At 37.6% G+C, this 22625-nt stretch overlaps 2 protein-coding genes across 5 annotated transcripts in view; one reads left to right on the top strand and one right to left on the bottom strand.

Annotated features, from left to right (window-relative positions):
* The window catches only part of RANBP17 (RAN binding protein 17), a 267568-nt gene that overhangs the window by 79008 nt on the left and 165935 nt on the right, over positions 1 to 22625 (bottom strand). For all 4 annotated transcript variants that reach the window (XM_050962558.1, XM_050962559.1, XM_050962561.1 and 1 more), the window contains 4 exons: positions 19667 to 19730; positions 19470 to 19578; positions 10325 to 10428; positions 3799 to 3887 (listed from right to left, as the gene is read on the bottom strand). In XM_050962558.1, coding sequence (XP_050818515.1) covers positions 3799 to 3887; positions 10325 to 10428; positions 19470 to 19578; positions 19667 to 19730 — 366 coding nt within the window. The remainder of the gene's footprint in view (positions 1 to 3798; positions 3888 to 10324; positions 10429 to 19469; positions 19579 to 19666; positions 19731 to 22625) is intronic.
* Positions 1 to 22625, top strand: part of LOC127055633 (uncharacterized) — a 75348-nt gene that overhangs the window by 50617 nt on the left and 2106 nt on the right. The window lies entirely within an intron of this gene.

Below are 22625 nucleotides of genomic sequence, written 5' to 3'. Positions count from 1 at the left end.
CATTTCTGCTCATTTTTGCCATCTACTGGACAAAAGTAAAATTCCAGATACTTATTCAAATCAGAAATAAGATAGAGGAAAACTATGACCTCAAACTGGAACAACTTAAAAAATTAAAGGTCTGATCCTCAAAGGTTCATTATATGTGTAACTCTCTTGAAATCAATGGGAAGAGATTAGAATCAAAATATATCCAGTCACACTTGAGATAAAGTATTATATTAACCACTGAACTCTTATACCACTGATTTAAAATTAATGCTTCCAAACAACCTCCTTTATTTACCTAACAACATCTTAGGTTATTAAAACTAAAAATTTTCTCTTGTCTATTTATACTGCTTATTTGCTGCATTTCTCTGAGTTTAGGTAATTACTATCATCTAAGTCAGTTTCGTTTTTGTTTATAGTTAGTTTCACTTTAAGGTTTTCAAACCAGGGGAATATTTGTTTGAAAACAATTAATTATTAGACTTGGGCAGTTACAATTGTAGCATGTCAACACATACAAATCAACACTTAAAGGTTATTAATTTATATACTACAATGTTAATTAAGTATAAAAATACCTATCCAAATTAAAAGAAACCTCTTTCTCCCCTCCTCACCACACATACCATTGTAACTTACATCCTTTAGATCCAGTAAATAGGAGTTGACATGATGGCAGCTTACTCTGCCATAATACTAAGATCAATATGAGGATGGAGCTGGACCCAGCAGAAGCTAAATGCACTGAACAGAAGCATGAATTTGTTTGTTTGTTTGTTTATAGCCAACGGTGATAGGGGAATATTTTCTGTGTCCCTGTGTACAGATATGTGAGGGAAAAGAAGCAACTGAATATAGAAAACAAGGGGACTCAGAAAAGCCAAAGGACAAATTAATTCCTCTTACTGTGTATATATTAATCTTTTTATTGTTAAGGTCAATTAAAAGAATGCTGTCTGGCAGTCCAAATAAAACATCCAGGGTTTGTGTAAAAAAATAAAATAAATTTACTATTAAGAACAGGTGCTCAGGAAATTAAAAACAATGGAAACCATCCTGGATTCAGGTGTGGAGTGGACCGAATGGGTTTAAAAGAAGAATTAGGTAAATGGAGGGTAGGTCCATCCATGGCTATTAGCCAAGACAGTTAGGGACGCAACCCCATGCTCCGGATGTCTCTAAACCTATGACTGCTAGAAACTGGGTCTGGATGACAGGGAACGGATCAATTGTAATTGCCTTGTTCCTGTTGGAAGACAGGCTACTGGGCTAGATGGATCATTGTTCTGACTCAGCATGGTGATTTCTATGTTATGTTGACCCTCCAGGCATGGATCTATCTTTTGCAAAAGGAGTGGAGATCAGACACCCCTATATTGCAATCCCCTCCACCATTCCTGGCCCCACAGAGGGAGCTTTGCAGTTTTGATCAGGGAGAGAACATAGGACTGACAAATGAGAATTGCCTAATACAGCCTGAGGCTCCATTTCCTTTCTTGCACAACCCATCTCTTCATAAAAAGGGTGGGTCCTGGGATAGCCAGAGGCTGGGTAGTCCCCGGCAGTATGGTTCCACAGGAGCAGCCAGACAGGGGAGTAGGGATCATTAGGGCAGTGAGGAGATCTGTGGGTTTCTGAGCAGTGGATGACACTGGTCATTCTGCAAAGGGGTAAAAATTTTGTGATCACCACCAACAGAATGACCTGAGGAAAACTCTGGCTGGAATTCCTCTCCAAACCCAAAGGTTTCCTTGTAGGAGACCTCAATCTGGCTCTGTTTGAATTTACATATTTCCCTATACTATTTGCAATGCTAACATTGCCACACTTCGAATAGGAGTAAAGAAGTTACAGTAGGTTATTTTACCTTTTTCTTTGACATTGATTGGAATACCTCAGCCAGTTCTGGTCCCCACTATTCGAGAAAGATGTTGAATAAATTGGAGATAGTTCAGAGAGGAGCCATGAGAATGATTAAAGGATTTGAAAACATGCCTTAAAGTGCTATATTCAAAAACTTCAGTCTATTTACAGAGACAGTAAAGGGGTGGCTTGATTACAGTCTCTAAGTATTTACACTGGGAACAAATATTTAATAATGGGTTCTTCAATCTAGCAAAGAAAGGTATAACATGATCCAATGGCTGGAAGCTGAAGCTAGACAAATTCAGACTGAAAATAAAGCACACATTTTTTGAGAGCGTAATTAACCATTGCAACAATTTATCAAGGGGAGAGATGGATTCTCCATCACGGACAATTTTTAAAATCAAGACTGGATGTTTTTCTAAAAGGATCTGCTCTAGGAATTACTTTGGGACAGTTCTAAGGCCCATGTTAAACAGGAGGTCAGACTAGATGATCACAAGGGTCTCCTTTAGGCTTAGACTCTATGAACATTGGCTTAATGCAGAGGAAACAGAAAATGAAATTTATTGAAAATTAAATTGATAGTAATCTCTCTTTCCTGCCCATGCTGAACAAAGTATAAAAAGTAAACTTTAGAATTTTAAATTTCTTTCAGGTTTAATAATGTAAGTGTGACAGTGTCATAAAATTTATAACGTATATCCTGATTTTAGTAGTTTGTGGCTCTATCTTTTACTGTTGAAATTAAATGGAGTTTTCCATTGATTTCAAATAGAGTTAGGATGAGGCCTCTTATTTTCTTAGGCCTTGATTCCACACACTGTCTGACTTGAAAGCACGCAAAGTTCTTGAGAATGGTTTGATCCCACTCCCATGGGAGTCTGTCCATTGATTTCAGTGGAAGCTGGATCAGATCACAACACAGGCTCAGCCTTCCTACCTTTTTGCCCATATTCAGTGATATTCCTGTTCACAATTCTAGAAAGATATACTGTTCTGTGTTCTCCAAACAGATTATCATTGTACAGTACACTTTCGGCATTTGTCTAAAATTATCCCATTTCAAAGCCCTCTGTTTTTAATAAAACACAATATTGTATTTGTATGTTATTTTACCCATATAATAAACAAATATACAGCAATCATGCATAGTAGGTCTAAATCATACAAACTGTTATACTCATCTGACTATATATTTGGATAGTGAGTTTATTAATATGATTCTATGACTGAAATGACAAAATTTATGACTGATACACTTATTAAAAAACATCAAAGACCTCCCTGTTGTACAAACAAAATACCAGTGGGTATTATTAGATACTTTAGCACAGCAGTAAAAAAGTATACCAGTATATTAAAACAAACACAGTAGTCCTGATCTTTGCATATTGAGAAAAACTGTAACTCTAGATTACCATTTATTTTTGCCATATAGCTGTTGTCTTCTCATCAAGAAAAGTGTGTGTGTCATGATATTAATAAAACTGACGTAAGTGGATACTTATTGGCTAAATGAAAGACCAGATCATACTAGATACAGAGGTCCCCCTGGATTAATACTTGGGAAGCAACACTTCCTTTTTTAGCAGTCTTTGCTGTCATTATTAACCATATGCAGGTACATTATATTTTGCGTTCGAGCCAACGTATATTTATGGAAACATCACAGGCTTGGGAGAGGGAGGGGAACCATTTAGGTATATTTGGGATGTTAGTGTGATACCACAAAAAAGTGACCTCTCTGTGGTTTCTCTCCAAATGCTGCCCTCCCAGTTAACTGCATGGCTGCCATTGTGCTGTAATTTTAGCTGATTACACATTAGTTCATTTAGCTTTGTTTCCTCTTCCCCACTGTGCCACACTATTAAACTAATGCAAGGGGCCTGGTATCCCTCTGTGCACAGAGCTGGTATTGTCATAGTGTAATAAGGATACATCCAGTCAAACAGCATGGTGTAGCTGGTCTTTGTGTTCAGTGCAAAGGCAATCCCTCGAAGATCTCTTGCCAGCCCGATCAACATACGCTGTCAGTGGGAAAGAGACACAGTAATTGATTTTCACGTTAGCACAGAGCAGATGGAGTAATAATCAGACAATAATGACCATATCTGATTTTGATTCATTAGTTTAAATGTCTCGCTCAAATCCTTCTCTATAGAAAACCGTAGGTTCTTTTTTATATATATATATAAAAAAAATCTGCTCAAGTTTTATGGTGGTAATGCTAACAAAATGCTTAGGGAACATTTTAGGTTACTCAATTTACTGTACCTTTGATTAAGGCAAACTAAAATATAATATATGAATGCTGCATATTAAAGTTTAAAAGTGCTTCTTGCATGAATATATTAAAATAATAACACTAATAATAAAAAGCTAACTTGATCTGGCATTATTTTATGTGAGGTATAAGACTAATGGATACTCAAAAAAAACTACTGTTAAGGTTACATTGAGACTTCTATTATACCCCATTTTCATATGCTTATATCCTTCTGAAAAATTATTTTCAGATATTTTCTCAGTCAAAAAAAATTTTTTTTAAATGTTGAGCAAAACCCATTCACCCAATTTTAGTAAATTCTGTGACAGAAAAAAATATACTACCCTCCCCCTGTAAAAATATTTTTAAACTGTTTTTGGGGTACAGACATAAACGAAAAATAGCTGAAAGTTCCCAGGTGGTAATCCTCGTAAAGGACTGGTTTTCAGGCAAGTAGCATACATTTTAAGAATTAACAAATTATAAGTGAATAAAAAATTAGTTTTAAACATACACTACATGAAATTTCCACTCCAGGTAAAATTCCATACTGATTAGTGGAGTACTGACCAACAGAAACATGTAGTATGAGTGTTAGTTTGGTATTGTAGGTGTGGTTTGTATTTCCGCTCCATTATGAAGTACCATATAACTGCAGGGTTTCACTAAACAAGTGTGGAAGCACACAGAGAAACCAGTAGGGGGAATTAATGTGTTAATCTTTTTTCATTTTTTTAAAAATATCAAGAGAAACTAAATATAAAACTTTCAATAAAGTAGCATTTGGCAACAATGTTAAATATTCGTAAGTCCAGAAATGCAAAAGATAAGGATCTCATATTAATTTTAATCCATGCACATAATGAATGGAGTGCTGTAAATTACTTGTTGTGCTACTAAATGTCAGCTTGCACAAGGCCTAAATTCTACTTTCAGGTATGAATGCACTAGTCCAATTGACTTCAATGGGAGTTGCAGAGGTTTTTCGGAGGGTAATTTGGATCTATGTGAAACATGGATAAATAAAGGTTACTATGAGAACCTTATCATTTGGATTTCCTGATTTCTGAGTGTGCAAATGACCTGAACATGCAAGATGCTCAGAGCCCTCAATTCTCATTAACTTGAGTTGAGGTTACCTCACAGGAAATGTTCAGCATCATGCAGAATTAGGACTTAAAATGATAATATTAACATGACATTCACCTACTTTTTGGCATTTAATATACTTATTCTTCCATGTGGAAAATAAGTGTTTAGCAGACGTGTGGCCTATGTAAAAAAACTTCACAGCAACACTGCACATCTCCTATTAAACAATACTAAGGTGCAACATCAAAAAAGGATACATCCATATCCAGCAAAGTAGGGTGAAGGTGGAGGATTCAAGAGTGATCTTGGCTCTTTTAAACACTGGAGCCACAGAAAAGAAAAGGTCCACGAGCAAGGCTGACTATCAGGAAAGAAGGTCAAAGGAAAACTAACAGGAGTACTTGTGGCACCTTAGAGACTAACAAATTTATTTGAGCATAAGCTTTCGTGGGCTATAGCCCACTTCATTGGATGCACAGAATGGAACATACAGTAGAAGATATTTATACATACAGAGAACATGAAAAGGTGGAAGTACCCATACCAATTGTAAGCGGCTAATTAATTAAGAGAAGCTATTATCAGCAGGAAAACTAGGAGCCTCTAGAAAGACTCCTAAGATATTTAGCACCTCATTTGAACTTGCCATTGTTTGAAGTCAGGCAAAGATAGGAATGAACCCATGGTCAGAGGCCTGTGAGACAGGGACTACACATACACACACAGCTAACCAACCCACCCTGAAGTAAGTACATATTCACTGATTTAGAAAAGCAACTGTTCTTTGAAAAACATTCTTTCTGATAAAACATTTAAGAAACGTCTGGGTAGCAAGACTTCTAAACACCTGCTAAATGGGCGCATGCCACACTTAGAAAGTGATGACACAATAATGTTCTACCAGAGGGCCTTGAAACAGCAGGTCATTTCACATGCCACTGAGTACTAAAGAACAACTGAGTGATTTGAGAAAAGCCACTGAATTTCTTTGGTTTTAGAATCTTTACTTTCTACTATTATTATTATTATATAAACACCATCCACTCTTATCTATACTATTCTTAATACATATTTCTCATCTTTAAAATATTACACATTCTTAGTACATAAAGTCCCACTAAACTCAATGGTGAAGTGTTATTCACTGGAACGAGACTCTGTATAGTAGTAATACTGAAGAGGTACACTGATGCCAAAACTGCTCATACAATGACATCCTAATCACATAGTGTATCCAGGTAAAATCCTGGCCCTTTCACCTAAGATCTTGTGCTCACTGCGGTTGAGTTTTACAGAGAGGTGGCAGAATAGGGATTAAATTCCCAATATATTCTGGTTTATTAGCCCATTATGAATGTGCAAATGACACTAGTGAGTGTAAAATTGTTAAGAAAAATAGTAAATAACACTATACACTTAGACAGCACCTTGTGGGCCGTCATCTTGAGGGTTCCTAACATGCTTTGTAAATGTCACAGAATAATATAAGCAGCATATAAAGGGATCACTTCATTCACAGCTGAAATGCAGTCATATCTGGGTGCAAGATGACAGCTGTTTAGCAGCACACAGCAACACTAAACAATAGCTTAGACTCAGAAACAAAGAATACTGTATCCAAGAGAAATAGCAGGGGAATTTTAGGTAGTCAGAATGCTGGCTTATAAACTGATTTTCATACTAATGAAATAACTAGCCTCTTTCAAAGTATTCTTTCATCCACAAACCAAAAAATGGTAGGTCTACTTTAGAGTAATTTAAAGGTCCGTTCTAATTTTTTTTAATTTTTTTTTTCATTCTGACATTATGGTTTAAAATCCTAAAAAAACATTATTTTCTGAATTTCTAAATGGAAAAGAACTGAATATTTAAATATTTGTAGGGGGGAAAAAAGCCCAAACAGGAATTGCGGCTTGACAGTGTACGCCAAGTTTCTGACTAATGCAATTTGAAACAGATGAGATACCACTCACGCCACCCACCCCCAAAATGGGGTTTGTAATGGAACGTCTGACAGACCCTTAACTACAGTGGCACTACTGGGTGCAGCTATAATATTACCCTCATAATTCTACTATATAATAACAACAAAGAAAAAAAGGTGAAGGGTCATTGTGCTTTGTCTTTAGAATTAAGATGGCTGTCTTCATCCTTACAGCATACTCTTAATTCTGGAGACACGTCTTAATAACCTCTAAATAGTTCCAACAAAAGAGCCGTGTCAGAGGAATGAGCAGGCCCCAAGGTGTTTCAACTGGAGTGTTTTCATCTGCCTTTATTGCTCTATCCCTCTCCAGAATTAAGGCAATAACCTGTGATAAATTATTCAGGAACTGCTACAGGGATCAAAGCAAAATCATTCTGTTAAAGTGCTGTTTGCAACATTTGGCACTTAGTGTGAAAACTTTTAATGTGTGCTAGCTGAAAATCAAGGATTTTAAATAATTTAACAGTATGGAGTTTTTACGAACCAGCTAAAGATAGCATGTTGCTATTTAACTGCCCTTCTTCCTCCAATACAGTTTTCATTCATTCTTATCAAAACTGAGGATGTCATAACTAACATAAAAGCACCACTGAGGTTCAGTCTAGCCAGTCAATATATTACTTAACTGGACTGTCAGGGCAAACCCAGATATTTTTGAAGGGAAAAAATGACAGTAGTTTTAATACTATGATTTCCCACCCACTCTCCTTCATTTCAAAATGGAAAAAAGCTCAAGATAAATACTAAGGTTCTCTTCAATTGTATTAGATTTTACTGGAAAACAAACTTAAAAGTATGTTTTATATACAGGTTTGTTAACTGCAAATGTATTTCAATGAGGAAGAGCTCCCTTGTTGTGATCATTTTTCAGCTGTGTACTTCAGAAATATAAAAAAACCCAGCCAGTTAGAAAATCCTAGTAAAAGCCACAAATTAAATGAATTTGGCAGTCTTGGGCCATTTTCATGGTGATATTTTAACAGTGTCACCTCCCTGTGGATTGGAATACTAAACATTTTATTGAAGAAGAGAACTGAACTGTTTTTGTTTCCAGTTCTTTCACAATGAAGTACCTGAAAGCACTTTTGCATGTATTATTTATTCATCATGATAGAAAAATAGCTGTAACATAATAAATTATATTTAAAAGAATTTAGAGCAAAAGTTTTGTTTATGATAGAGCAACAGATTTAGTTCTTTATCAGTAGCTTAAAGCACCAAGTTTCCTTTATATAAATTAGACAGATGGTGCTTACAGTAGAATTTACTAAAGGTCTGTCACAACAAATGCAGCCAAGCTGCATATTTAATCACTGCAGAACCTTGTCTACCTGCAGCTGCCAACTGCTAATCCAATTTCCCTGATAAATGTGGCAAGAGACACGATCAGCAATAAAGAGCATCTAACTCCATTTTCCTGCAGGGCGTCTTTTGATGAACATTTAGGACGGAAGAACGGAGTGCACTGTGTGGCCCTGGCTTGTGGCAGCTGCATGCATTCTGAAGACACAGTTCTCAGGTTACTCACTTAATTCTGCCACTATCATTATGTTGCTATTGATCTCAGTAGCTCTTGTCTACACAGCATTACTCTAGATGAAGCTGAATCAGGCAGTTATCATGCATCAAACTTGCTCAAAAGCCTGGAGATTTCCCTTTAATTACTTGTGATTTTATTTGCAAATACCGTTAAAGTGTAATCAAGCAGTCACTTTCCAGGGTCGTTAAGAACTTGCTAGTTTAGGGATATATCACTGGAACACCATTAAAATTTCTTCAGTAAAACAGTTTCTCACAAACCAGACAGGAAGGACTGCAGCAAAATTGTTTTAAATACAACAGAATCCTCAAATGAGATAAATGCAAGAGGGGATTCTAAAAATGATCTCTTAGAACTAATTGTTAAAAATCAATAATTTTCAAAATAAAAGGCAAACACTTCCACACTCTCTCTATTTCGCATGTGAAAAGCAGCTCACAAATGAAATACTAGAAGCAACATCAAATATTAGAATCTGGGGTATGTGGTCTTTTTCACAGTACCCACTGAAGCAATGAGCATTTTTTCTAAGTATTCAGATTTTCTAAGATGTTAATTTAATCAAAGTGGTTATAAACTATACATGTTCTGTAAATGTGAGTTGTGTACACACATTATTTGTCAAACTTTTCTAGCATATTTGATGACAGTTTCCATTTTCAGAAAAGGGAGAGAAGAAAAGATGGTGACACACTGTTAAGGTTTCCATCATATTTTAAAATAGCAAATCTGTTTGGGCTTCCCATAGATTACGCAGTGTATCTGAAATGGGCACTCTAGAGTGCATTGTTAACTGTTTGTTCATTATGGGGAGGGGAATCTATTTAGCACAACACTACTCTAATGTATTATCATTCCTGATGCTGCTACTCCCATTTAGCACGTCCTTTCCCCCCTAAAATATACTGTTGTTTTGACACAAACAGCTTGCTACACTTAAGGATTTTACTAATAAAACATAATGTTGTGTTAGATATTATGACTGTTGCCACAGCTGAACTGACTTGTCAAATCAATCCTAATATGGCTCCCACAGGCACATAAAAACCTTATTTAGCTATCAGTTATCCTAATCACTTTGTTCAGTTTAAGGATGCAATACTTCAAGACCGGTTCCTATTTATACATATATGCCCAGCCATTTAATAAAGTCTTGATTTATATATTAAATTCTTGTTTGAAAAAAATACTTTAAGGATGCAGTGTTTTATCAAGTGTATTACATCTTTCCAAATCTCCACAAATAAATATGTTAATACATAAGAAGAAAATAAAAACACATATGCAGAAAGACAGAGTATTACATAAGAACCAGGCCAAATACCACAAGAGGAAAATCTGTCCCTTTGATTATAAATATGGCTGAAAAGAGAGCACTTTATTGTCAAAGCATTCCCAAAATCTAAATGCATGTGTAAGAGGCTGACTTGTAGGAAGTCATATACAGCCATTTTATTTCAACATTATATAGAAAATTACAGACACATATACATGGCAAAGATGAAAAATGTGAAATATTTACTTCACATTTACCTTATTTTACTGATAATTTCTTTCCCTATTACTGAAATAAACCTACCTTTGCCTCCTCTTGTTTAAAACTATTGTTGAATATCTGAGTTACAGTTTCAAATGAAACTGTAAGGGGTAGCATGAAATTCTCAAACTCATCCTCGTCTTCACCTACAGAAAAATAAAATAAATTAAAAAAAACAAACGCGCATCACAGCACATTCATACTGCCATTCATTAGGGTCCAATTCCACAGTTCATTTGAAGGTAAAACCTCCACTGATGTCAAAAGAACAGGAGTACTTGTGGCACCTTAGAGACTAACAAATTTATTTGAGCATAAGCCTTCGTGGGCTACAGCCCACTTCAACGGATGCATAGAATGGAACATATAGTGAGGCTATATATATATACATACAGAGAACATGAAAAGGTGGGAGTTGCCCAACCAACTCTAAGAGGCTAATTAAGATGAACTGTTGTCAGTAGGAGAAAAAAACTTTTGTAGTGATAAGCAAGATAGCCCATTTAAGACAGTTTGACAAGAAGCTGTGAGGATACTTAACATGGGGAAATAGAGTCAATGTGTGTAATGACTCAGCCATTCCCAGTCTCTATTTAAGCCTAAATTGATTGTATCTAGTTTGCATATCAATTCAAGTTCAGCAGTTTCTCGTTGATGTCAAAGGGAGTTTTGGGCCAAGACAGTAGAAGTGGACTCTTAGTTTTTAAATGTTTTTACTGAGGCACACAGATTGAATGAACATAAAATACAGACAGAAACTTTAGGTCACAAATGACTTAAAACTGAGATCAGTGTCTCTCCACATGTTCTGTTTCTTTCTCCTTTTTATATTTCTAGTCTCTCTGAGGTTGGAAAGTCCAGGTCTCAAAAGTTAGAAAAAGCCAGAATTAAGGTTGCCTATGTAACCTTAATTTGGCCTGTTGTGGGTACGCAATATGATTCAATCTTTAATTATGTGATCATATACTATTTTTTCCACAGGACCCCCACATCATTCAGTGCACAGAATGGACAGTGCTCACTGAATGAACAGATATTCCTCAGGCCTTATTTACTGCACTGTTCAAATCCTGCTCTGAAGATAGAATTATTAATTTCCTTGTTGGCTTTTCTCTGTTGCTTCTTACTATAGTATCTGAGAGCCCCACAAATATCCACGAGAGGGGAGGTGAGGCACACTGATTACAGTCAAAAGCGTTTCTACTAATTTTGGTGCTCAATTTAACCTAGGACCATAGCATTTTACATATTCAAATTACATCTGCCACTGACTTCAGTTGCAGCTGTGAGCGCTCAGCTCTTATGCAAATCAGATCCCAGGGCCTCAAGTTGGGCACCCAGAAATGAGAAATACACAATCACTGATCACTTGTGAAGTCTGGTTTAAGTGACTGGCCTACCATCACTTAGGAACTCTGTGGTAGAGGTAGGTATAAAATCCAGTTTTCTAGGACAGCATTCATCTGTATTAACCATGCTTTCACTGCAATCCCCTGCCTCATTCACTATACACCTTCCCCCTTGTACAACAAATGAGGCAGGGCCCATCCTTTATTACTCAGCCCTGATTCATCCCCAGAACAGGTCCATGCTGTGCAGTGCATGATGCAAGGCCCATGCAGATAAAAATAGTACGTGATCATGGAATTAAAGATTGTATCATAATGCATATACATGGGGGAAAAGGGGCAATTACACACACAACCTAAATTCTGGCAGAAAAGCGTGTTTGACTTTGCAACCTTAATTACATTCTTTTAACAAAGTATGTGTGTGTGTGTCCTGCTGGTGCCTAAAGTCCCTAGGTGCCTACATTTCCACTGGTAAGTCCCCAAGGTGCCTCCTTTTTTGTCTCTGGGCATGTGCACAGCTATCTAAGTCTCAACACAACCTAGGAACTTGGCACCTAGCTCATGCCTCAGCCCCAGCTGGATTCACAAACAAAATATTTCCCCACCTATCACACCTGTGGGGCCCGATCCAGCAGGCATGCTCAGTGGGTGGATCAGGCCCCAAACAAAACACAGCTGGCACAGCAGGTGGTGTGGTGATGGTCCCCCTTATAAATACTTAAAATATTCATTTGACTAATGAGAGTGGGAAAATGATTCTACAGCCCAGCTGTTAGTCCACTCACCTGGGAGACCCATGTTCTAGGTCCTGATCCGGGGAATATGCAAGTATTTATACAAAATGGAACAGCTTAAACGGGAAATACTGAGAGAGACCCACCTCAGAATGTGCTATAGTCCAGGAATTAGGGCACTCACCTGGGAGGTGAGAGATCTGGGTTAAAGTCACTGTTCCATGCTAGACAGTGTGAGGATTGGACCCGGGTCTCCCACATCCTGTGAGAGTGCTCTAACTGCTAAGCTATTGGGTGTAAGGAGGACCACCAGCACCACAGCCATGCAGTTATTCAGCAATCACCATCTCCTTCTCCTGGGCACCTAACTCGGAGTTGTGAATTCCAGCAGGTGGCAAGGCACTGCAATGCTCAACACTGCAACAATTACACCCCTCCTTGTGAATCTAGCCCCTTGACTCAGTTTCATTCTTGCCTACCTAGTCCCAGTCTTCTTGCCATGTCAGTCCTAGCATCCCACTCTGAGCTACCTATCCAAGCCCTGACCTCTGCTCCCCAGTCCCAGTCTCTCCACCTTCCCACACCCAATCCCAATTTTCTTGCCCAGCCAGTCCCAGTTCTCCCCATGTAACCCAGGTCATCAGCCCCTCTGCCCTTCATCCCATCCATCCCCGTTTCCTAGTTCATCTCCTTGTCCAGTCAGTCCCAGTCTCCCCCTTTCCTTAGTTCCTCAACCAATCCCAGTGTTTCCACCTCCCACAGGTAACTGATTCCTAGTCCCAGCCCTATCCCAGCTTCCAGTTCCAGCCTACCTTTACCTGGTTCTAAGTCCCAGCCCCTACGCTCAACCAGTCCCAACTTCACATTCCTCGCACCAACTGGCTCCCTGTTCCAGTAACAGTTTCTCTTCCTCCAAACCTAGTCCCAGTCTCACCAGTATTCTTGTCTCAATCTACTGTTTTCATTCCCCCCAATCTGGCTTTTCTCCCCTCTGCTTTCAAATCAGATGGCTTCCTCCATGCTGCCCAAGTGCCTGTGTGTGTGTGTCACTGAGAGCATGAGAGAGAGGATCCCTGGTCTGAGTTCCACTGCCCAGCCCGGAGAAGCTGGGTGTAGCTATTACTGGGAAAGCCTGGCTTTGCCCCTGCAACCCAGTCACTCTGTGGCATTTGTGCGTGCACAGTCCTGTCATGTTTAGGAGCTGTGACGGAAATGAAGCATGCTCAGTGAGGAAGGTCTGCTCAGCGATTTTAGCTTCTAAAACTCTAAGAAGTCTCTACTGGGCATGTGTAAACTGTTATTTTTCAAAGGCTTATAATTAGGCCATTTAGCTGGATTTTCACAGGGACAGCAAAATGCCACAGCATGTTAAATTTCAAGTTCTGCTCCAAAACACCAAAGCAGCAGAACCTTTCAAAGAAAATGTTACCAGAATTTTTAACATGGGCAAAACAATGTATTCTTCCTTAGCACTGTTCTTGGAAACAGCTGAACCACTTTAGCTGAACTTTTGTAAAAAAAAATCTAATCCAAACCAACCCCCTAATTTCCCCCCAAAATTCAGCCTAAGGCAGACATCTGGCATAGAAAATTTCAGTCCAAACAAGCAAAAGAAAACAGGGTTTTGTAATAACAATTGTTGGGAGACCTTAATAATATGTGGTGCTACCTGCTCTGCCTATAATTATTGCACACTTACCAGGAAAAATGTATGAGCTTTCAGACAACATTTCTAATTAGACATGTTTCAAACAGTAAAATTGCTATAAAGGGATGAAAACATTTTCTGTTTTTTTTATTATCGCCCACTAGTGTTATGTAAATATATTAACTGTCAAAGTTCTGCCATAGTTATATGTTCTGTTCTGCTAAATTACAATAAGAACCCACTAATTTTTGTTGCACAAATTATAACCATGCCTATAACCTTCCATTATGTTTCATATTTTTTAAAAGCTATTTCCTACTTCCAGAGATATTGTATGTATCACCCAGATACTTTTACTTTTCTGATAGTTTTTCATATTTTGGGGGGAAGGGAAAGGAGGCAAATTAAGGCTCAGATCCTGAAAAGAGAATTGTGTGGCTGGAATTCAACAAGGGTCCGCTCTGTACTTGTCTTGCAGAATCAAGGCCTAAATTTGGTTTATAAGAATGACAAAAACCTGGCTAGATACTGGATCCTTTCATGTGTATCATTAGAGATATTTTCCCCTCAGATATACCCATACATCCAAATTCAGTGGAAACCATTAACACATAACTGAGGACAGAATTTGTCCCATAATTAGGTAAAATGTTTGGAAAAAGCAAAGAGAGGAAAATAGTTATGACAAAAACTGACAAATTAATGGAGGAATTAATATGACCTCCCTCTACAAAATGTCTTTAGGAGACATTTAACCTATTTTTCCTTCAACATTTTGTGGATGAATTTGGTGTATACATAGGATTGGCTAGTTTGTGTATGCCACCTCTAATCCTATATCTTCCTTTTTTGCTCTTGGGGCTCGATCCAAATCCCTTTGAAGTCAATGCAAATCCCATCAGCTGAAAAGGGCTATTGCCTAAGCTCTTGGTAAGTGACTATGACGTGTGCCATTTTGTTCAATGGTTGTGTGACAGGCTGGGACCTAAGTAATTTTTTGCTGCGACCTAACTGGTTCTTCCAAGTGAAAAAGTACCTTCATGATTATTTTTGTTTTCAAAATAAGTGTAGTGGAGTAAGACTCTTTTAGGCAGCCAGAAATAATCAGCTATAAAATATTCAATTCCTCAAATATTTTACGTCAGTTAAAAAAAAGAAAAATCCAACCTCAAAAGCAAGTCTCCATGCATTATCCTCAGTATGATTATTGTATGATCCACATTCATATAATATAAAATATGAGGGTTAAATGATGCTTTTTTTTACAAAACTGGAAAAGAAAGAAACTATTCCATGAACAAATTACCATTGTAAACTGGTCTTTTGCGATGATTCAAGCCACAAACTAGTGTGCACTTTGACTCATTTATGGCTTCATTATGCCTTTTGAAAGAAAAAAGACCCTTCAATGGCACATTTTGGTGGATCTTTCATGCTTTAAGGGCAGACTGCAACATTTCACAAGCAGGCATCTCGCTGAGTAGATCTGGATGTGGTTTACATAAGTTGGTAGTGTTTTATATTCACTGAGTGGGAATTCATTTTGCACTGGTGTAAATGACTACACAGAGTACAAGGCCATAGAGAATCAGGCCCAATGTCTCCAGGAGGAGCTTTTTATAATTTATGTGTAAAGTCTTTGATAATCTAGAATTGAAAGAAAAACTGGATTAAAATCTTCTGAAACCTTTACTTAAGAAAGCACTTTGTTGGAGTTTCACTAACCATTTTCTTTACTCTATACCTTACAAAAGTGAATATTTAGTTTACTTTAAAAATCTTGAGCCATGGAGCAATTTGACAAAATGGTGCAATTGTAAATGTCAAAAAAGTCTATTTTCATTAGAAATACAACCTGGGGCACACAGAGCATTCAAAGTGTAATTACATTCAAACCAGGTTCAAATTACTGAACAGAAACCAAGTGCCTTTTAAAGTAAATGCCAATTAATGTACTGCTAATTCCTGCTCCCTCCCCCACGGTTGATTTGGTTTTTCTAAGCACTCCAAAGGGAATGGTTTAAATACAACTAATTCTACACTTTCTATAAAAGCCTAATTTACCATGAATTTTTATATTTGAATCCAGAACAGCACATTCCATTTCTTAAAAAACACTAATTTACCATGAGACTTCATCTTAATTTTATCTCCCTGTAAATTATTTTAAAAAGTCAATAATATGAAAAACTTCCTTAACAAATTCTTTCTTCATTTAATTTTAGAGAGCCTGAAAATGATGATTAGTATGATGACCAATTCTCTTTGGACTAAAACCGATGACTTGCTGCTTGTTTATAAAGCTTACAGTTCTATAAGGTTAAGAATGATGTCATTTAAAAAGTGTGTATTTGTCACACACACAGGAAAAGTATAGCTCATGTGCGTTTGATGTTTCACATCTGTATTCTCAACTGAAAAGCAGAGTTTTCCCTGTACACTTCTCTAGATGTGTTTCTCTGAAAGGTCAGAAACAGACAAGCTAATACACTCCAAATGAGAATCCATAGGATATTAGTCCAATAAGTTTGTTTAGGTCTTCCTCCAGCTACCCCTATTCCTGTCAGGTCTTCTGGCCACTAATGTAGAGGAATCAAGCCAATCTCAATGAACCGTTAATTTCTGGGCAATCACATTTCTCTTGTGTTTCACTTTCACATCAACCGGAACGGCAACTTGCTCACACAACACCTCTTTGAAGATGTGACTTTTATCATCTAGATGGGTTGGTTCTGCTCACTCTTTGCTCTTCCTGTAGGGAAAATCACTAAAGCTGCATGTCTGCATGGTTTCCACCAGGAAATTTACCGCTTACTTACAACAGGTGTCAGCAATGGATGCAGCTGAACTGCTCCTGAAAACAGTTGATTTGCAAGTGTAGATAGCTTTTGAGGTAAGCCACCTTTGCAAATATGTTGCCTGCCTAAATCTTTCTGTGGGGACCTGAAAAATCAATTCACTTGCCTAATTCCTATTTTTAACATATCCCAATATTAAAACAACAAATGGCAGAAAAGAGGGTACAGGACAGCCCCAAATGTCCTCAGGAAGGAAAGACTATTTTTAGGGTACAAATAGGATAACCACCACCTTTGGAAAATTAGCCCCAGGAATAAATTAGAAGCATCTAGAAAAACTAGAGGGTAATACTTCACTTAGCTCAAGAGAGTCCTTGGACTATAGCCAGATTGAATGTAGACTCATATCTCCAATTGACATCGCATCATGAACCAAACTGCTATTCCAAAATTAACTAAATTCATTAAATTGCAAAATGACAGCAAATTTGTGAGAACAGCTGATTGCAAGCGATTTCTACCACTGAAGATACAGGAAATCTTGGCACACCTGTGAGAGTTCCACCAGTTGCAGCTCAAACTTTGCAGCACTGCTGATATAAAATGATGGCACTATCAGATAAACCTAGACCTCAAACCCTACTCTATTTCTAATCCAACTTTCTCTCAGAAGGCCGACATTCCCATTTTCTGCCCATCTCTAATTTTAATTTAGCAATACAGTAATTTTTGCACAGAAATCTTTAAGGGAAAGAATTATTATGATTATAATTTGAATAATAATAATACATATAAAACCAATAATATATATAATTGCATCTAATGGGCTAGCTGATGAAAACTGGTGTGGCTCCATTGACTTCATTGAACCTATGTCAATTTACACTGGTTGAACATTTGGCTCATAACTTATATTTCTTGCAAACCAATCACAGAATCAGGGTTGGAAAGAACCTCAGAAGGTAATTTAGTCTACCCCCCTGCTCAAAGCAGGACCAATCCCCAACTAAATCATCCCAGCCAGGGCTTCGTCAAGCCTGACCTTAAAAACCTCTAAGAAAGGAGATTCCACCACCTCCCTAGGTAACCCATTCCAGTGCTTCACCACCCTCCTAGTGAAAATTTTTTTCCTAATATCCAACCTAAATATCCCCCACTGCAATTTGAGACCATTGCTCCTTGTTCTGTCATCTGCCACCACGGAGAACAGTCTAGATCCATCCTCTTTGGAACCCCCTTTCCGGTAGCTGAAAGCAGCTATCAAATCCCCCTCTCTTCTCTTCTGCAGACTAAACACTCCCAGTTCCCTCAACCTCTCCTCATAAGTCATGTGCTCCAGCCTCCTAATCATTTTTGTTGCCCTCTGCTGGACTCTTTCCAATTTTTCCACATCCCTCTTGTAGTATGGGTCCCAAAATTGGACACAGTACTCCAGATGAGGCCTCACCAATGTCAAATAGAGGGAAATGATCATGTCCCTCAATCTGCTGGCAAGGTTCCTACTTGTACAGCCCAATATGCTGTTAGTCTTCTTGGAAACAAGGGCACACTGTTGACTGATATCCAGCTTCTTGTAACTTCTGGTACTTTTCTGCAGAACTGAAGCCTAACCATTCAGTACCTAGTCTGTCACAGTGCATGGGGTTCTTTTGTCCTAAGAGTAGGACTCTGCACTTGTCCTTGTTGAACCTTATCAGATTTATTTTGGCCCAATCCTCTAATTTGTCTAGGTCCTTCTGTATCCTATCCCTACCCTCCAGCGTATCTACCACTCCTCCCAGTTTAGTGTCACCTGCAAACTTGCTGAGGGTGCAGTCCACGCCATCCTTCAGATCATTAATCCTATGCTTCTTTTAGTAAATTTATCATCTGTGCTAGTATGTAACCACCCATCATTGTTACTAAATTAAAGGCTAAAATCATGCTCACAAATAGATTGAAAAGGAGTCTTACCTGCCTGATGAGTCCTAAATTAATATTATATGGTGCTAAGGGATGGGATAAAATCAGTTTATTGTCAATATATTGGTGCAAACCAGGCTAACCACTAATGTCCTGATCCTACACACACTTAACATACATGTTTAAATTTATGCACACGAATAATCTTATTGACTTCAAACGGGACTACTCATGCGTGTAAAATTAAGCAAATACATTAAGTGTCTGCTCAATACTTTGATTCAAACTCTCAGAGCTGAGATTCCTTACAGGCTGAGAATTTATATGAAGTATTACAATCATCTGCTAGAGTAAACATTGAAACCAGTGCCTTTGAAGTAGTCACTGAAGTCAGTTGAAGGTGGAACTTTTTAGAATGTCAGAAGATCAGGCCCTTGCATTGTAAGTAGCCAAATTACACTAATGGATCCAAAAGGCCTTATGTGCAATAAACTACCGGTCTCACTTTCAGAACTCATATTACTATAACCAAATCTAGCAAATAAGAAAACGACTATTGTATTTCAATGGCCACAAACCTCAGAAGCTGTTATGAATTATTTTAAACACCATTTGGAACAGATGTACTGAACTCATAACTTATTTTTAATAGTGTCAGTAACCTCTCATTAAGCAGACTTATGCTCTGTTTCTAAAATTAATAAGATTACAAATATCAAAGAGACCTGAGAAACACCTTAGGTTGACTCTTACCTAGATCTACCATGAGCAGGCGAGTGAGAGCAGTGTAGAAAGTTGTTCGGCATCTAAGATCACTGAGACTGTAATTATCATTCACTCCCAAAAAAGGAAAGTGTTTACTCTGGCAAAACATAAGGGCATCACAAGTTAAAATAGCTTACAAAATTATGGAGGAGTCTGAAATATTTGAACATAATAAGAAAACTTACTGTGTGATTCTGAAGCATGAACTTCACAGCATCTATTTTCACAAGTTTTTTTAAGAGAATATAAGTAACAGATGTTAAGGAAAGTCTCCCTTAAAGTATTATGCTGAGATTTGAATATTGCTGTAAACTTAACTTGCATAATTATGAATGGTACAATTGCTAACTGAAAGTATTAAAATACACATCTCTTAAAATATGGGGTTTCTGAAAAAATATATAGCTCAGAAATAGTATTATGGACATTAAAATGATTATCTATTATTAACCAAAGCAATTACTTTTCATGTCACATATTTTAGTTGCAAAAGAGCCAATGAATTAAACGGTATTTAGAATTAAACTAAAAGTTTTCGACAATAAATGATGCTGGTTTTCCAGCTAGTACCACGTGGCCAGGATGGTTGAGGACACACTGCTGTTTTGTAATGGCAGCTGGTGAATAGGATTTGCCTTTACTGAGAGAGGTGGCCAACAGGCAACCAAATTGGCTAGCTGGGGCCTTAAACAGGATCACAAAGGGCAGAAAGGAATTCCCTTACTTTTACTTCTCCTTTTTTTAATTCTTCTTCACTCCTAAGTGTGATATTGAAGGAACTCCCTAGCTCTTCAGGGTTTTTTGTTTATTTTTGTTTTGTTTTATCTTTAAGGGTTGTGGAAGGAGTGTACTGGGCAAGTTAGGCCAACTACTGGTCATTAAACGTCAGCCTTACTGAGTATAAAGACTCTCCTTTTGATTGCATGGGAGATGAATTTCCCAGGGGTATGTTGGTGTGGAAGATTTGCAATTTAAGATAATCTTGCTTTAGGGGGAAAAAAAGACAAAAAATAAGATGCAAGAGAACTTTCTTGACTTGTCACACACAAAAAGGTAACCTCTGAACTCTGAAAGGTGAGACTCCTGCAGGATGGCATCTTCAGAGAAGCAATTGGTTCACAGACAGAAAGAGAAAGTTACAGGATATAAAACTATCCTTCAATGCTTCTGGATTTTGAATACTTTTATCCCCATCTCCCCTCCACCAGACAATATCCCATAATTATAAGCAACGTTTAAAAAAAACAACAGGAATTACAACATTTTGCTAGTTTTCTTAAAATCAGTTGTCAACCAGCAAAGATGATGCTAACTAAGCTAAGAATCTGATCTTAGAGATGCTGAGGCATCTCAGTCCCTGCTGAAGTAAATGGCACTTGGGTGCTTCTCAACATACTGCAGAATGAAGCCAGCCCTTGGTTTGGTTAGCCAGAAAAGTCAAATAAGACATCTGTCATATCTTAGGGTATATATCCTATTATGATTCTTCAGCAAACAGACAAGCGAAAACTGACAGTATTTAAAAAAAAAACAAACCCACAACTCTACTATCAGTAGGCATCTCTCCCATTCATAATGTTAATGAACAGTAAGTCATGTTTTGCCAGTGGAATATTTATGGAAGCAATAAAGTGGATCATTCTCAAGATGAATCCAGTACATTTAAGATGTATTTACTGTGAAACTGTGTATGCAGAACTATTTTACAAACCAAGGAAAAAAATACTTTTAAAAATCATAACTTATGCCAACTTTGCTGTCTTTACTTACACTCTAAAGCAATAAATATTAAAGAATGAAACCCATTGCGCGTTATCAACTACTAAAAAAAGAAAAGTTTGGTTCATATCATTGACTTAAAGGGCTAAATGCTGACAAACACCCTCTACATTTGCTTGTGCATGTTTACACTTATATATGAATATTTTATTTCAAAGAAGGCTAAGGGAGTTGGGCGCCTACAAATCCTAGCCACAATCATTTATGCAAAATCTTCACAAAACAATGCAAACCCTGTTTGCTATTGGCTCTTGAGGTCACATGGTTGATAAAAGTGATTTCAGACTGTGTATTCAAGAAAACAGTTTCACCCTTTAAAAATTGCAAAGAAAAAATGCATTTCCATGACATGTTTTTCCAACAGAAGCCCTCATTGTATGAAGAAATACAGATACCTGCAATGTTTTACTAGTTATTTAAAACTTTTAGAAAACATGAAGGATTGAGGAAATAATCTTACTTCCAATACCACCAACCTCACAGTTCAGATTGCTTAGTGTAGTACTTTTTTGTCTGTTTTCACTTTAAGCCAATTCTACCAATTTCTAAGTGCAATGTCACACTCAGGGGAACGTGTTTTTGTTTGCATTAACAGCACTTCCAGTTTTCTAGGAACTTAGGTCTGCTGTATGCTAATTTCTAACATAACAGGACGCACCTGCAACATTTTAGTCTTCAAAGTTAAACCTGTCTTACAATATATATGGATGTGAATAAGGTTCAGGAATCATACTACAGCCTCTGACTTCTTCAGAGCTGTATCTTGGTTCAGTGAGATGGTTTGGGCCACATTACAATGTAAGACAAAACTGTATTTAAACTGCCATGTTTGTCACTGGGTATCCCAATCTGATAGAAAGTATATAGCATATGGGACCTTAAGCCTTCAGCCTGGTGCCACAGCATACAACTAAATTGTGAAGTTATGTCATAGCAATGCTCAATAGTGTGTTATTACTTACATTGCCTAACACTATGGGTGTTCTTTCCATCCATGACTAAAACCCGCAGTTAATATTAAGAATGCTCAGGCCCTTACCCAGTATTCTAATTTCTTGCACCAAAACACAGGTTTAAATGCTGAGCACCAAGACAGAAGTATGAGGTTTAGAAAGACCTGAAAATATTTAAAGGATGTTAATAAAACACAATAGGCCAGATGCTCAGTGTACATCAGAGCAGGGGGGAGCAGATGGCTTTCTAAGGGTTGAGCTTTGGTCTGGCAAATATACCCTGCCTCAAAAACATCCTCTGTGTGGGTACTAATCCCTTGAGGAGTCTCCCATTAAGGGAATCCATTGCTACCCATTTAGGGCAGTCTTCTACCTGTTTGGTGCTGAGAATCTGGCCCCGACTTTATCCCAC

This window comes from Gopherus flavomarginatus, chromosome 7 (assembly GCF_025201925.1).
Source record: "Gopherus flavomarginatus isolate rGopFla2 chromosome 7, rGopFla2.mat.asm, whole genome shotgun sequence".
Classification (NCBI taxonomy): domain Eukaryota; kingdom Metazoa; phylum Chordata; order Testudines; family Testudinidae; genus Gopherus; species Gopherus flavomarginatus.
This window is presented reverse-complemented; position numbering and strand designations above follow the sequence as displayed.